The sequence below is a fragment of the Heliangelus exortis genome, chromosome 3 (assembly GCF_036169615.1).
Source record: "Heliangelus exortis chromosome 3, bHelExo1.hap1, whole genome shotgun sequence".
Classification (NCBI taxonomy): domain Eukaryota; kingdom Metazoa; phylum Chordata; class Aves; order Apodiformes; family Trochilidae; genus Heliangelus; species Heliangelus exortis.
This window is the reverse complement of record NC_092424.1, coordinates 108714171-108730302: the sequence shown is the minus strand read 5'-3', so window position 1 is coordinate 108730302 and position 16132 is coordinate 108714171. Positions and strand designations below refer to the sequence as shown.

The window sequence follows — 16132 nt, the reverse complement described above, 5'->3', positions numbered from 1 at the left end:
TTCCTCTCAGGCTGAAACCACAGCTCAGAGGACTTCCACCTATGACCTCCTCTTTAGGTGTACTTGCTTCTTTTAAATAAATGTTCTTCTTCAGTGGAGAAAAGCAATTTTTGATCGTGGGTTGGTTTTGGTTTGTTGGTTGGTTTTTTATCAGCACTAGCAAGAAAAAATAATAATCCCCTAAATAAAATGGTACAGGTACAAAAAATAAACCAAAACAAATCAACCCAAAAAAGCAAGCAAAAGGACCCACACCAAAACAACAGCTACAAAGAAGTGGTCATTAAAACAAATTTCCCAGTATAGTTCTAATTATTTAGACAGCAAAATAAGTTTGTATTCTTTTTGGTTTGGTCATTGGTTTGCTTTGAGAAACATGGAAAGCCAACCAAAACCAAATGACCTTTGTCATCAGGCAAGAAAATACCCAGCAGAGGATGAGGAAACATGAGGAAACATGAACTCAGACTCTGACTTATACAGCAAATGAAACAATCCTCTTATCTCCTCCATAAATGGAATTTCATTCCTTGAGAGGATTAGCAGTTCTTTTTCCAGAATTTGTTCATCTGCCTGCACACCAGCACATCTGACCTACATGAATAAAAGGAAAAATGAGATTTCTGCAAGGTTACCACGTCTCTGGCCAAGGCCTGGGTAGAACACAGCAGAACTCACACTGAATGATTCAGCTCTCTGAGTGCCTCCACCTTTTCCAGCCAACGCACCCAGATTACTCACTGCAAGATCTGAAGCAGGCACAAACTTCTACAAGTGACAAATTGAGCTGCAGAAATTACAGTGTACAGCTGCACAATGGGTTCATTGTGTTTCTCAGCTCAGTGACTATTATTCCAACAGATAGGGCTACCTGGTGCTGCAAAACTGGAGCCTCTTCCATGCTGCAGTACATTTCTCCTGCTAAATACGAAGCCATCCTGCAAGAGAAAGTTCCATCCTCTCCATCCAGATGCTGCCAAATTCCCAGGCAGATTCTGAAAGGTAGTTTGGGCTAATTAAAAAAAAAAAAATTCCAGAAACCATCTATTAACTAAACAAAGTTCCTTTCTCTCTGGAAAATATCTAAAAAGCTCAAACAGCAGTTGAGATTCAACATCTACAGAAGTGCATTATTAAAACCAAGGATTATTAATTACACCAGATCCAGTACATTCCAAACCAGTTCCCTAATCAGAAAACTTATTTCCTGGTTCCTTTATTTTCCATCTGCAGATGCAAATACTTGGAACTTTTTAATTTAAAACACTCCTTGGAAGGTTTTCAGCATCTCCAGGAGCAGAGAGGGCAGACACACTGCCATGGAGATGTAAGCAGCAGCCCCCAGCTCTGCAGAGGGCCCTCCAGCTGGCTTCCTACTGCTCAGTTTACTGTGGGACAGAGTCAAGATTCAACACTAGGAAGCCAATAAATACAATAAATACTTCAAGGAGGGGTAGACAGTAGTCTCAGAAGTCCCCCATGAGGAAAATCCTAATTCTGTTGGCATTTGGAAGGAGAAGGATCTCACGGACAGCCATACGAACAAGGGAAATTTTCAGGAAAAGCCATGCACAGAGTCCTGGCAGAATAATAAATCTGTGGATGGCAAACAAAACCCTGCAGCACCCAAGCACTGATGAGCTGAGCCTGGCCAGTTTTTGGACCTTGGCAGCTTGCATGTTAGGCAAGTGTTTGATAAACTGTGGTACTCTCCTTGCTCAGCATCTCTGTGCCAAGGAATAATTCACTGCTTGAGACCACATTGTCATGGTTGTTTGCATTCTAGCATATGATTAGATAATATCTTCCAAAGCAAATATGCTGTTCAGCACATGAATGATCAAAACTCTGGAGAGGTTATTTAATGCCTTTAGTAGAATCAACTCTTGGATATATTAAAGGAAGAACTCTACAAGCATATCCATTAAGCTATGTGAGAAAAAATTATGGAAGAGATACACACATCAAGATTGGTGCAGACCTCTGCTTCAAAACCTGCAACTTCTCTCAATATAGAAGCTTCTATCATGCCAAGAAGCAGCAAACAGTAAGAGCAAAGCTTAAGACAAACCAGTACCTTCTGAGACAACTGAGAATTGATCACATTAGACCTGAAAACAATGTGCCCTTGAAAAACTTTTTTGACAAAAACACAGTGAATTTGGGTACTTGGCCCCTCCTGGGTCTTCTGGGAATTCTAAGCAAAGACATTAGTTAATGAAAAATCATTATCACACTTGAATCTGTATTAAAAGTACCTCAGTGTGTAGCTGTACTGATTAATTCTTGACATCTCTTAAAAGAAAATCATCATCTCTTCTTTGTTGCTGACAAAGGTCAGGCCATTTATCAGTAGAAATGCAAGGTCCATCTTACCTCATTACCTGTCTTATATTAAAGCTGCTTCTTCAGTAACAAGTTCTAGCTCTTACTTTCTTTTGACCACAAATTGCCTATTGTCTAATTATCCTTATGAAGTGGAAATACTTATATGTGAAATACCTTCCAAGAGAAAGGAGGATCAAAAAGAATACAAAAACCTCTGTCTCCTGCTGCTCACTTTTAGTATTAAAAGACTGAAGAATGACAAGGAGAAAGGATGCCCACAGATGCACAGGCACCTGCAGCTACCACTGACCTCCAGTGTAAGAGCTTGACTTCCTGAGTCAAGCAAAAAGCAAATACAAATAATTGGAGGTAAACCTAAGGGGCACATCACAACCCTCAGAAGTCCTACCCTTGTATCATTCCTACATCCCTATTTCAGAAGGATTATTGTAAGGTACCAGCAGCTCCTCAGTCTGCAGCAGCACCAGGTGTGTTTGCTGGCTCAGGGTCTCTGGGTGCTGATAGTGAAGCCACGAAGCAGGAGTCAATGTCTACAGCTTCTGTGACCTTCTGAAGAACACAGAGAAAAGGGCTAGCATTAAATTAAAGGTGGAAAGTATCTCTCTGGACACATACTGGCTTTTGAAATGTTTTCATATTTACAGCATAGCTACAAGTGCTTTCTACATAAAAAGAGAGATTACATTGGTCTCGAAACAATGATGAGGTCTTGAAACAATGACAGCATTTTTCTTTCTAACTCCCTTATTTTACACCAGTTTTACAGTTTTTTCAACACTTTTGAAAAAGAACTTGCACTTTTCTCTCCGAGAGTCCTATTTTTAAAGCATTTATACAGATAGAGTAAATGAGAAAAACAAACAAGTGTCTTCATTCTTCCTGATTGGGAATTATTCTAGCTGAAGACAGTAAGCAGAGCTCAAAAGACATGTATAGATATTTCTATAGATATGGATCTTGAAATTTTCATGGATGGAGCATAATTTGCAAATAGAAACAACTATGAGGTACAAAAAATACTAACAATAGAAGTTTTAAAGGAGCTCTTTTTTTAAGACATCATTTTTGGCAGCCAAGCTGTTGTTTGGTTTCCTCCTTACAGCCCCAGCCTGTGGAGTCTTATGACTGTGCAAGTCTCTTCCCACAGAACAAGCTCAGGTGAAGGAGAAAACTTGGAGAAGAACCTGGAAAGAGAAACCCTGAAATTCTCCCAACAAATCATGATTTGTAACACTGGGCAGCTGGCAGTACCCAGAGGAGCAGCAACACTCCTCTCTTTTTCTAGTTTTTTTTTTTTACTTGACTCTAATCTTGGAGCACTTAAACTCAGAACCTCAGAGAATCTTTGAGAATGAGCAGATTTCACAAATGGAGAACTGAAGCAGAAGTAAAACCCCTAAGAACCTAGCAGTCTGCTTTCACCCTCCAGACCCCAGAAGTTTGGATCTGATGTTAAGACTGCTGAACCTCTCAAAGACAACTGTAGGGCAATGAGTGATCTCTAAACCATCCATCTCACACAGGCAGTATTAGCAGTGTGTTCCCTGGAGTATTTGAACTGAATAATGAGTTTACAGACTGACAGAGATCCTTCTCCAGTGGGGATTAATCCCCCAAAGCAATACAGTCAAAACAGTGAAAATATGCCTACTATTTGCTGCCTGGCTTGTGTCCACATTGGTTCCCCCCACACACACATTAAGACAATACTCTTATCCACATTGTTTTACATTACTGTCTTCAGATAAATTTGGATTATTAGTATTTATTCTGTGCCACAGTAGTGCCTCATGGTCCCACTGATACCTTGTTGCCTGGTGGAATGGTGCACATGAACATAGCTGAAGGGAGAACAAGAAGAATTAATAATAGAAGAACATCTTGCTTAGAGTAGCAGGTATGGATTTAAATTCTCTTCCACTGAAACAGTGGAAATACTGTTTCAGTATTTCTCTATTAGAAAGAAATAAGATATCCATTAACTAATTGTTTTTGTAACAAACATCATTACATAAAATTATCATCTAGAGGCACCAGAAGAAGAATTTTAATTACCCAGGTGAACTTCAAAGCAGAACTGCATTTTGGATTTCTAGGGTTGTCTGAAGTTTACCAATTCCTGATACACAGGCACTGTGCAGTTAATAGCACCTTGAGTAGTCTGAACCAATTTTTGTAGAATAAAAGACAACTCAAAGCAGCAGCTGATCAAAAGCAAGAGGCCCACTGGATGGGTTTGGGGATGGTAAGAAACCCACCAGTGTCAGTGCTGTGGGCCAGCTGCCAGCTTCAGGGCATCCATGCAAACCTCTGTTGAAAGGAGGAGCCACTCCACATGCTGAACCTAAGATGCTTTGCCTCCAGCACTGAGTAATCACTCTCCTGTTCCAGAGGCCAAATATAAAAAAAAATAATAAAAAAAAAGAGCATTTCCAAGTCTATCTGTAAGAGCATAATGAGAGTTCACTTCAGCCCAAGCCCTGGGTCCAGTATCAGTCTTTGCCTCTCTGTAAGAACATCCCAGCATCCAAGGGTCACTTTTCTGGAAGAGTGACAGCTTCAGGAGGCATCATGGCCACCTGCTACCAGAGCTCCTGCTCTACAGGAGCACACCAGCCACACACCAACCTCTTCACTGCAGCCTGGCAAATGGGACAGTCAACCTCCCAGGTGGCTCCAGCCCACTTGCTGTAAGCAGGATGACAGTGGCTCAGCCCAGCCAGCACCCTCCAAAGCCTCACTTCCATGCCCTAAATTGGAATAAAGTCAGCTGTGTTTCAGTCATATCCTAAAACACAATCCTTGCTGATGTTAGAGAACTACCTCTATGGGACTACGTCTCATTTTAGGAAATCTCATCAAGCACCACGAGCATCGTGAAACCTCTAATACAGCTGTTCCACCACTGGAGGAAAATTCCCTTCACACAGCCAAAACGTTCCCTACACAAAATTTTCCCCTATGTGAAAGCCTCTGTAGCACCAAACCAAAAGGATGATAGCCCAGGCTTCAGCTTTCAGTGCCACTTGTGCCCTCCAGCTGACAGGCAGAGGGGCCTGGGCAGAGAGGTGCACACAGGAGAACAGGGAGGGAGAGAAGCAGGATTTCTGTGCTTGCTTTTGCACTTTAATTTCTGCACACATCTCCTCTTAGGATCAACCTCCCTCCTTTTTAACCTTAAAGCCTGACAGTCCCACCATCCTTTCAAAGACAACACAAACCTTACGTTCTGTCAACAACAAAAAGACTGCTTTGAAGTGATAAAAAAAATATTTATTTTTTTTTTCCCCTGCAATTCTCCTGGACCTGAGCACAGAGCTGTAAGTCTCTCCACCTTTAAGACATCAGTAGCAGTAAAACTTTGACACGGAGGATGCCTACTGCAGCCTGCCCTGTAGGAAGAGGTTGGGGATGCTCTGGAGCAGGGAGGATCCATCCAGCACTGGCAGCAGCCGGGCTGCGGCAGCGCTGCACACAAAGCCTCTGCCCTCACCGAGTTTGTTGACAAGGGAGTGGAAATCGGTCTGCAGGGAGCTGTGGGTCACTGAGGACAAACTGCTTCCAGCATCTGAGCCAGACTTCAAAGTAGAGTCTCTGCTCCTAAGCTGCACTGCAGTCTGCAGTGCAGTCTCCACTGCAAATGTAACCGAAGTCTTTGTACTCCAAATTTTAATTCAGACATCGAGGAAAAAAAGAAGAAAAAAAAAAAAAAAAAGGTGGCTTTAACCAAAGCAAATTAAGTAATTTCCAAGTAAAATGGAAGGGTTTACAATTCCTGTAATGTGCCTGTAACCCTTTTGTTCTCTTTTACCCCATGTTCTTGGGCCCCACTTTCCAGATGCTGCAGCTTAAATCAGGCTAATTTAAGCCTTACCAAAGTCAATGGAAAGCTTTCTGCTGCTTTTATGGAAGCCATAATTTTGCTTTTTCATTGCCACTGCCGTATGAATGAGGATACAAGAAGATCACTACAAGTTTAATTTCTTGCATAGTCTTATACTGAACATGGGACCAGACATTAAGACAGGTACAAGCTAAAATCACTGCAAGCAGAACTCGTTATTTCCTAAAAAATATGTTGCTATATAAAAAAGGAAAGAGGAATAAGAAAACATTTTATTACTTCGAAACATTACAGGAAACATGTCCCAGTGCAGGCAAGACTGTTCACCTTAACCATCCCTCTGAATTATTCCCTATTTAATCCCTAAATCCAGTATTACACTATTAAGAAAAAGCTTCTAAAATTAAGGAGAACCTCTTGCTGGCAACACAAAAACATCTGTATGAAGAATGCATATTACCTGGTAACAAACTAGCAGAGGAAATTAAAAATCATAATAACCTCTTGCAAATGAAAGTGGGTTTATTTCCAGATATTTCCACTGGCTTCAATATTTGACTTGGAATTAAACAGAACAGTGGTTCAAAATTTGACCTCCAGTTTGTAAATCCTTTTTCCCGTGTTCTATTATTTTAATATTAAAACCAGAACAGATTAGAAACTAGTGTTGTCTGTATCTCCATCCTTTAAAAAAGCTGCTATCACTATATTACACCTATGAGCTCTTTCAGATGATCTGTGTAAAGCATAGTTAAAATTCTTCTTTCAAACTTAATTTGCAGTGATTTTCTTGCAGCAATATGAGAATAAATTAAAAGGATAATTGATTTCAACAGTAAGCAATTACAGACAATGATTTTTCTACAGCAGTTGTCTAATTAAGAGACTATGAGCCCAGCATATCAAGCCTTTGATTTAAGCATTGTTTTTGAGGCATTTGTATGGTTTGCAAGATGTACAAATTCTTTTATTGTATTATAAGGCAGATGCACCAAAACACTTGCTGAAAACTTTTAAACCCTCACAAAAATTATTCTTGTATACATGACTGAGACCTGAAGAAAAGAAAACAGCTACTGTTCAACTGAGTAAACATCTGAAGATTATCAACACAGACAAACAACATTTATGGCAAAGCAGTTCTCAAAAGTGACACAGGACTAAAATATCTCAACAAAATTAACAATGGATGATTTGCTATGAGTATGAAACATGCATATGCACAGATGCCAGTTATATAACCCATTCCTTGTATCACTAAAGAGTAAACACCAGCCTATTCTTTCAGCTTATCAAAACACAGTAAAAAGCAGGCACATTTCTCTCCTCTATTTCTCTTCCCTAATTAGCAGAATTTTTTTTTTTTTTTTTTTAGCTGCACGGCTTTTACTACTGCAGCAGAATCTCTTTTGCCTCCTTACTCTGAATTGCTACATACAAATGCCTATTGCTCCCAAAGGCTTTTCTAAGAAGCATCTGTAACAAAAGAATTGTAGGTGCATACCTTAACCTCTTGGTTGGCAAAAATCTCCACATCAACCCCACAGGCAACCAGAGTGGAGACATCACAGTCCATGCTACGGGCTGGCATCCCCCCCTTTTGCACACAGAGTTAGGAACCCTCAGAGTAACAAATGATTAGGGGGGAAAAAAAAAAATTAAAAAATAATAATAATAATTTAAAAAAAAAATCTTCAGTACTGCAATTGAACAGTCCAAAATTCTGTTTCAATGCTGACAATAACTGCAAGCTTCTGACACGGAGCTCTTTGCACTTAACTGAGTTGCTCCTTGCCTTCCCCTCGTACACCCACCAACTGAGCAGGCACAGCATAGTAACAGCGCTATTCCATCTCTCATGGCAATGACATCACCACAAAGACTGACATAAGCTAAATCTATTTTTTCAACCCTTTTATCTCTAGGCAGCACAGTGGATCAAATTGAACATGATTATGTGCTAAATCTGAACTCGGACTAAATCAATTCAAGCGGCGTTTGCTGGCAACTGAGTCATAGCTGTTGTTTCAGCTGAGTGCTTATGTTGGCAAAAAGGATCTCCTGCCACCAAAAGCTCTTTCTGAGTGTAAATTAACCCAGCATTTAGAGCCACTAAGCTTAGGGTGATGTTCATTACTTTATTATGCTTCAAAATCTACAGCACAGCACTAATAATAATAACAATAATAATAATAATAGTAATAAAAGAAAACATAAAACAGCCAAACCACGAGCATTCTGCTTGTTCAAGCCTTCTTTTTTCACCCAGCACACTACAGAACCCTGCACCTGAGGTTAGAGAACATCCAGTCCTGTCATCAGGACTGATAAAACTTACTGCAGATTTGATCCCAGTACTTAGACATACAAGTTGCACTGTGACTCACCTTCAGAAAGATCAGAGGCACGGTGGTGTGTGATTTGGAAGTCAATACCCCTTCAAAGAACAGGACATTAAAATTTTCCTTGAAATTAGGACTTTGCAGCAGGCAACCTTTATGCTATTTGTCCTTGGGATTACTCTTTCACAAATGTAACAGTATTCAACCAAAATAAATTTTAAATGAAGATGTTTTGCACCTGCTGACTCACAGGTCTGCTTATGCTTTGCAAATTTGTTTTTTTAATAACAGAAATAAAATATGTGCACATTTGGGACTTGTAAAGCTGATCTTTATCCCAAACTTGGACTGTTATTTTTCCTCTTTTTCGTTCTTGGGATCCATAAATTGCTTTTAATTGTTGCAGACCTAGAGATGACATTTACGAGTAAGTCAGATTAAAAGGCAGAATTAAAATATTTAAGTATTGACATCAACCTAGCAGCAGCCCATAGCTCAGTGTAGGAGACTGTTCTGCTTCACTCCACTTCACTGACAGATCCTGCAGCTTCTATCACCTTCTGTGATGCTGCACAGAGGTTGCTGCTGCTGTTTAACCCAGGGTTGTCTAAAACTGTCCCAGACACAAATGTTGAACCATGGACAGTTTGAGTGGCAGACTACTGAGCCCCTCATGAAATTCAAAATTAAGAGACCTGGGGAAAAGATATCACATTGTTTGTACCAAAACTGTGCATTCAGACACCACAAAACAGAAGAAGCTTCAGACTCAGCTTCCTCTGTTACTCCTTTACTAGCACCATAAATTTGGTTAAGTGCAGGGAATTCCATGTTAGCCAATGATAGAACAACTTCCACTGAGAAATCCACTTTTTACCCCCTGCAAACTAGCAGGAAAATTAGATGCTGTTACAGAAAAGCTGAGATTTCTTATAAAAACACTCTTTTCCAAGTTTTATTATTTGTCTTCTTTTTAACTTGCATTTATGGCAGCTCCCTCTGCAGTAACCACAAAGATCCAAAATGAGGACAGAAATATATCCCAGCACTAAGGATTTTACAGAGCAAGACTTCACCTATCAACAGAAATGGATGGGGTAGTGCAAGGCAGCAAATAAATCACCATTGTTATCATTACATTCAATTGCTCTGTGCACCCATCAGTCACTTAATCACCAAGTTTTCCATAAACCATAAGAAATGACTTATTAGAAGGAATTTGAAGTTAATGCTTTGTGCATATTTAGAGGAACTTTTATTCATGTATTTGAATATGGTATGATATAGAAAAAAAACCATAAAGAGGCCTGATGAAAGTTCTAAGCAGGCAGCAGTGGAAAAACCGTGTCATCAGAAAACTGAGAAGTTAGCAAGTGGTTATCAAAGACCTGGAAGGAAACACTGAAAGCAAAGACAAGTCATGTATAGCTGAGCCTAATGAAAGTTTTAGCAGTATGGACCAACAGGACAAAAAAACCCATAAACATCTGAAAAAGGAGCAGACCAAGAATTAGACAATGTGGAGTTCTAAGTTCTAGAAAGGCATCTGAAGTGAAAGTGATGCCTGTCCTGAGTGTGCTTTCCTAGCAGTAACAGAAAAAAGATCTTACAATACAGAGATAAACTGAATAGTTCCATAATAATTTCTTTTTTCTTTCCCATTTTTAAAACTGTCACCTACTAATTTCAATAGCCCATCTCCTTAATCTTCTTATGAAAACTGGTACATGGTATGTAAATGATCTGTTCCACTTCTTGATTATTCTTGCACTTCTACTATTCCTTTCTTTTTATAACAGAATCATTGCAATTTTTCAGCTCCCTCTAAGTAAGGAAACTTTACTGAGATCACAATTATTTTCATTTTTTGTATCTTCTTGCCTATTCCTACGCATAACCTATTTTTTCTCCCCTAAAAACCACTCTAGCTCACTAGGGTATTTTAGTGAGCTCTTTACAAAGACAACCTATCTGCTTTTGATTACCCAACATAAGAAGTCTTAGGAGCATTTGAGTACTTCAGCTTACATCTTTCAATAAATGTCATATTCTATTTGTTACTACTCACTTCTTATCTGAAATCAAGACATAACCCTACACGATTTTTTTTTTTTTTTTCAGGGCATTCTACAATTCCTTGTAGTCTTCATTAAAAAATTTATTATGAATTTTAAATTGATTAACATTGACTGCTTTCTCCAGATCAGGACACTTGTTCTCAATCAAATTTAAAGAAAGATTCTTTCCTTTTCCTTCAATAAAAGTTCTTAACTATGGCTCTAGATGGCCTTGATAAATTCAACTAACCAGACTACCACAAAAAATAAAGCCATATTTCATATACAAAGTATCATGGTTAATAAACATAAATTGATACAGACACAGGTGAACTGCAGTGTACCTGAAGAACTTATTCCTGCAGTAAGTTCTCCAGATCACAAACTGCTACTGATCACAGCTCTTTTTTTTATTAGCATGTGCTCAGGAAGGCTGCTCTCTTGTTGGGAGGGAATAGTATCACAGATTTAAGACTTTTCAAGCTCAACTGTCAAGTCATTAAAACAAACTTGTGGAGAAACTTGACCCTCCTTTTGCAAACAAACTACTACAAGATTTAGCCTTAGGGAAACTTCACTGTATCTGGACCTCACAGTAACATCAGCCCCGTTGTAAACAAAAAATAAGAGCTAAATTCAGAAGCAAGTGTGACATTTCTTGCTCATTGGATGAAGTTCGTGCTCATTTTTACTCGTAATAGAGGGATTACTTCTGTAGCAGCTGTTTTACAGGTGCAAGCCATATTGTTTAAGGTGCTGTACAAATCCAGAACAATAAAAAGAAATCCTACATCAATGGCCTTTTGATGCTTGAATGGAACCCATAAATAGATCCATGTTATGTCTGAATCAAATGTTTTTAATTATGTGCATCTTTATCCAGCTCATTCAACCTGCTATGCACACCCAAAGTATTTAAACTGAGCTCCCTTATATATACCTATTGCTAGGATTACACTTTTACAAACATAATCTTATTTTTTAACAGAATTTTAAAAGATAAATATTTTTAAAAACGCATAAAAATTTAGTAACATAAGAATCAGCCCTGGAAAGAAAGGAGACCAGAAAAAAAAGCAGTTATTCCACTTTCTCTGCCTGCAGCAGAAGGCCAACCAAATAGGAACTTCAGGAGCAAAGTTACCTCCTTCAAAGAGATCTTTCATAAAGGCAATAAAAGAAAGTGGAATACTGAAGAGTGAGTTCAGCTTAGCCATAGAAGGAAGAAGAACATGCATAATTATCTTTTTTTCTTATGAAAATTAATATTGACTCATGCTAAAGTAGATTAACCCCAAAAGTATGGAAGCAACAGATAACTGCAGCCAGAGGAACACAGCAGCAGCAAATGAGACCAGGGGAATCTGGGCTAAGAACTGGGAACTGAAAGGAGGTATGATCCTTATTTCCAGCTCTGCTGCAGTTTATAGTCTGTGTATATTGAAGGGTGAAAGGCTGACACTTTGAGGACACAGTTCAGAGGAGGATGTCTAAAATTCAGGAAGAGGTGAAAGCAAATGGGAGAAAATACATTACCCAATGCTATGAGGTAGCAGCACCATATTAAATCAATTCCCTGGCACTACTTGGAAACAACATTCCCACTTTTACTTCTGAAACAGAATGCCCATCAAACCCTACCCCTTTTAACAACATTGGGAGGATTTTAACCTTTGATGTGTACCTTCTGTAAGACATGCAAAACCTGGGATTCCATTAGCTGAACTCTCTAAAAACCTGAACAACAACACCTGAAATGTGTTCATCCAGAGAATCATGTCTGCACCTACTTATTCCTTCCTAGGTTCTAAATCACTATAAAAATGTTAATTTTCAGGGGCTGTGGAAAACAGCAATACCAAAGTTATAAACTAGAGCATTTTTAACCCCACTCCAAGACAAAAAATAGATGAATTACACATGAAATATCATGTCATTTAGATAGAAAATTTAACAGGCATTTACAATAAATAAGAAACAATCCATACTTTTGGGATTAATCTACTTTAAAATGAGTCAATATTAATCCAGCAGCCATGAACCCAGCGTTTTTTTTCTAAAAAGAGTTAGATGCCTAAGTTTCTACAAATTCTAAATTTGCAAGATTTGTAGCCAAAAAGAAAAAAGCAGTCCCAATTCATCCCTTCTTGTACAAACAGCATGCAGAACATGCACAACCTCTCAAGCTTCAAGCTCAGAAGAGGCCTAGCTGAAGCATGCCTTGGCTGGCCTTGATTTCTAGGAAGGTAATTTTTCTGTATTATATAAAAGTGATACTTTTTTTTTCCATAATTAATAACTTGCTGTTAGTCACACTTGGAGATGTCAGAATCTGAGGGCTGAAGAGCCAGAAATTTAAAAAAATAAATCATTACAACTCTGAAGGATTTCTTCCTCCTTTAACAGAGATAATATCAAGAACTCAAAAGACCCACATATGATCATGTGAGACTACTTTAGTAACTGAACAAAGGACTGTGTCATTTAGACAACATAATTTTGCTACATCTAAGTTCCAACTCTGAGTCAGAATTTTCAATTACTTTTAACATGGCAGTACCATTCATAGTCCTGAGCTTTCAAGTGGATGCAGGGAGATGTGAGGGGGTGGAAATCACTGCGTGTGTCTTCTGCCTACTGAAAATGGATACAAAGCCTTCCCTGAGCCAGATAGAGCCAGGCTAAGAACTCTTATGGTTCCAGACAACAGAACCCTCTCTTCTCATGAAATGAGCTGCTGTGGTTCAGAAGTCAGGACATCTTGATTCATTTGGCCACCCACAGAATGAATAACACACACACACACAAATCCTTGATAACAGAAGAGGAATCATAAGCCTGCAGGGTAAGCTAAATTTATTTGCAGTCTGTCTACATCGTAACACAGACAAATTGCAGAGGTTTCAGTTTTAAATTAAGAGAACTAAAGATAGAACTCCAAACCCTGGTATTTACATTGCCAGTGTTGGTGACAGATTTGGGACTTCATTGCTTCAGCATGGAGAGTTGGTGCAATGTGAGATGCCTTGGGGCATCCAAGACACATGAAGGAAAACACTTGTCTTCTAAAGCATCAGCCAGAGGCCCCCCAATATTCTGTAAGATATTTCAATTAGCACTAAGTACCTGTAATCAGGTGATTGAATGCTTCTTGCTCAATACACTCAATGGACACTTGAGGGGGATTTTGCTGACCAGTCACTTGCTGTGTAGTTTAGTTGGGCTGAACTGCTCCCTAACCTTCACCAGTTACTAACTAGAATTCCAGCAACTGCAGCAGAAGCTTAACAACATAAAATGCAGATGTGTCTATGGATAAGCTGAATTTTAGATATGTGTTGATCTTGAACTGAATCCTACAGTCTACCACTGTGCCTCCATTTCTTCAACAGCAAGACAGGAATGGTGATACCTACTGTGTAGATGTGTGGCATTGATAACCAGCACATGTAAAGCAGATTTCCCAGGCAAATTTCTAATCAATACATTTTTTGTGATCTTTAATTTTATAAGAGTGCAAAACAGGTAATGCACTTACACATATTTACTCTTGCAATAGTTGAAAATGGAATTAAAAGATGGATTCTGGGGGAGAATGCAACTCATGCAGGACACAAGGCCACTGCTCCAAGCAGATCCAAAATCTCGGGCACCTTCTCAGTTCACATTGGGAAGATGGAGGTGCTCAGAGGCTGGCACAGCAGCAGGATGCTGAAGAAATGAAATCAGCTATTCACAGAACTACCTTTGTGACCTTGGACAAAGTACGTGCAGGAAAACATACCCAGAAGGGCTCAGAGCCCCTGTGTCTTCTTTGGATTTTAAGTGAAAGCTGAGGAGGACACATTCTCCATTACTCGACTTTATTTTAATGGATTATGCCAATTGGGATAGGGCTGTAATAATCCCTGCCTAGAAATGTGATTTACTGCTATCCACGAACTCTGTTAACAGCTTCAAAATGTATTTTCAAAATCATCTCCATTTACCCTTACTTGTCTCAGGCTAGCAAGAGTATTTAACATGCCTGTACATTTTCGTTGTCATTTGAGACACTTCATCACAGCAAAATGCTCTTGAAGGAAGAGCCTGGAATACCAATGCTCAGTGCTGGGAGGGAGCAGCCTTATCTCTCCAATGCAGCTCTTGCACAGGACACGCAGGTGAGAGATTTAATGGCTGTGCTGAGAGAAAACAGTGCTTACTGCCAAGCCAGCAAAAGCAGTGCAGTTCAAAAGGAAAATAATAAAAAAAAAAAGAGATGAAACTATCAAAAAGCATGCAGTCAGACAGAATAAGACATTTCTTATGTAACTGGTATTTTATCCTGATATTAAAAGGGGGGGTCTTTATTTGCTGCAACACCTTAAACCAGATAGGATCCTACCCTGTAAGCCCCTGTGCCAACTGCAGACAAAAAAAAATGTGTTAATACTTAAAATTTACCCTTCAAAAATGGGTTCCTATTTTCATTACAGACAGATGATGGTGTCTTCTATTTTTATAAATTCTTCTTATTTTCAAAGGATGGTATCAGACATACCTGTGATTGAGGTCTCTTAATCATATAGAAAAGTCCAGACAACACTGACTTTTCAAGACCTTTTTTCCAAAGGCAGGAGGGGGAGAACCCAATTACTGGCTCCAACTGAACCTACAGCAGCTCAGCTGTTACTTTAGCTTTTGACTTTTGTCTGCTTTGGTTTGTTTTTTCCATTACTTTAAGAAATTTAGTCCTAATCAAGAGTCCCTGTAAAAATTTGATAACACAAACAACTGTTCTTTGAAGTTCTGTGGAGTGTTCTTGGAAGCAACAAAAACTTTCTTAGCCTCAGATTTGTATTTATTATTATAATTTCTCATGGTGTTCTGGCTGGTTTAATTCTAGGCAAACACAGCTTATGAAGTTTTTTGACTTTTTGACTATGCTAGTGAATTTTTTCAAAGATTTCAGGTTAAGTTGCTACATATATTTGGAACTAGAACAGATTCCTTAATTTTACCTGCAGTTACACCAGGAAACTAAATTTGCCCAGAAAATAAGCTTAGTTTTGAGACCAACTAACACACAACAGTCCACATCTGTGCTGGCACCCTTGGCATGCAAAATGAGAGACCTGTCTTTAGATTTCTGTCTTAGCACGACATTTTTCAGATTTTCTTCATTGCCCCCACTCCCAGACAGATTTAAAAAGTCCAAGATAATCTGTAGTGCTTAGTGAACCTGTTTAATCATTATTTTTAATCAAAAGAAAAAAACAACCCTATGTTAAAACATTCAAATTGCAAAGGTGGGAAAAAATAAATCGCAAGATCTCAGAAAAAGCTCAGTGAAAATGCAACAGTCTTAATTTCAATCTCAAAGCAACAACCTTGGATTTCTACTTGTCAGGAATCAAAGGTGCAGGCTCATTGATCTGATATGGAATTGCTCTTTATAGTTCATTCCATCTGTAGTTTTGTCCAAGCTACATTTAAACATCCAAGTGAGGAGTCTCTCTTGAACAAAGAATGTCTTTAAATTACCTGTTAGAAAAAAC

At 38.9% G+C, this 16132-nt stretch overlaps 1 protein-coding gene across 2 annotated transcripts in view; it reads right to left on the bottom strand.

Moving 5' to 3' along the window:
* Positions 1-16132, bottom strand: part of RCAN2 (regulator of calcineurin 2) — an 86239-nt gene that overhangs the window by 35319 nt on the left and 34788 nt on the right. The window contains exon 1 of one of the 2 annotated variants that reach the window (XM_071742137.1): positions 7698-8060. The exons of the other annotated variant lie outside the window; for it this stretch is intronic. Coding sequence (XP_071598238.1) covers positions 7698-7784 — 87 coding nt within the window. The 5' untranslated portion in view covers positions 7785-8060. Of the gene's footprint in view, positions 1-7697; positions 8061-16132 lie in introns of those variants that run through there. 2 annotated transcript variants of the gene reach the window in all.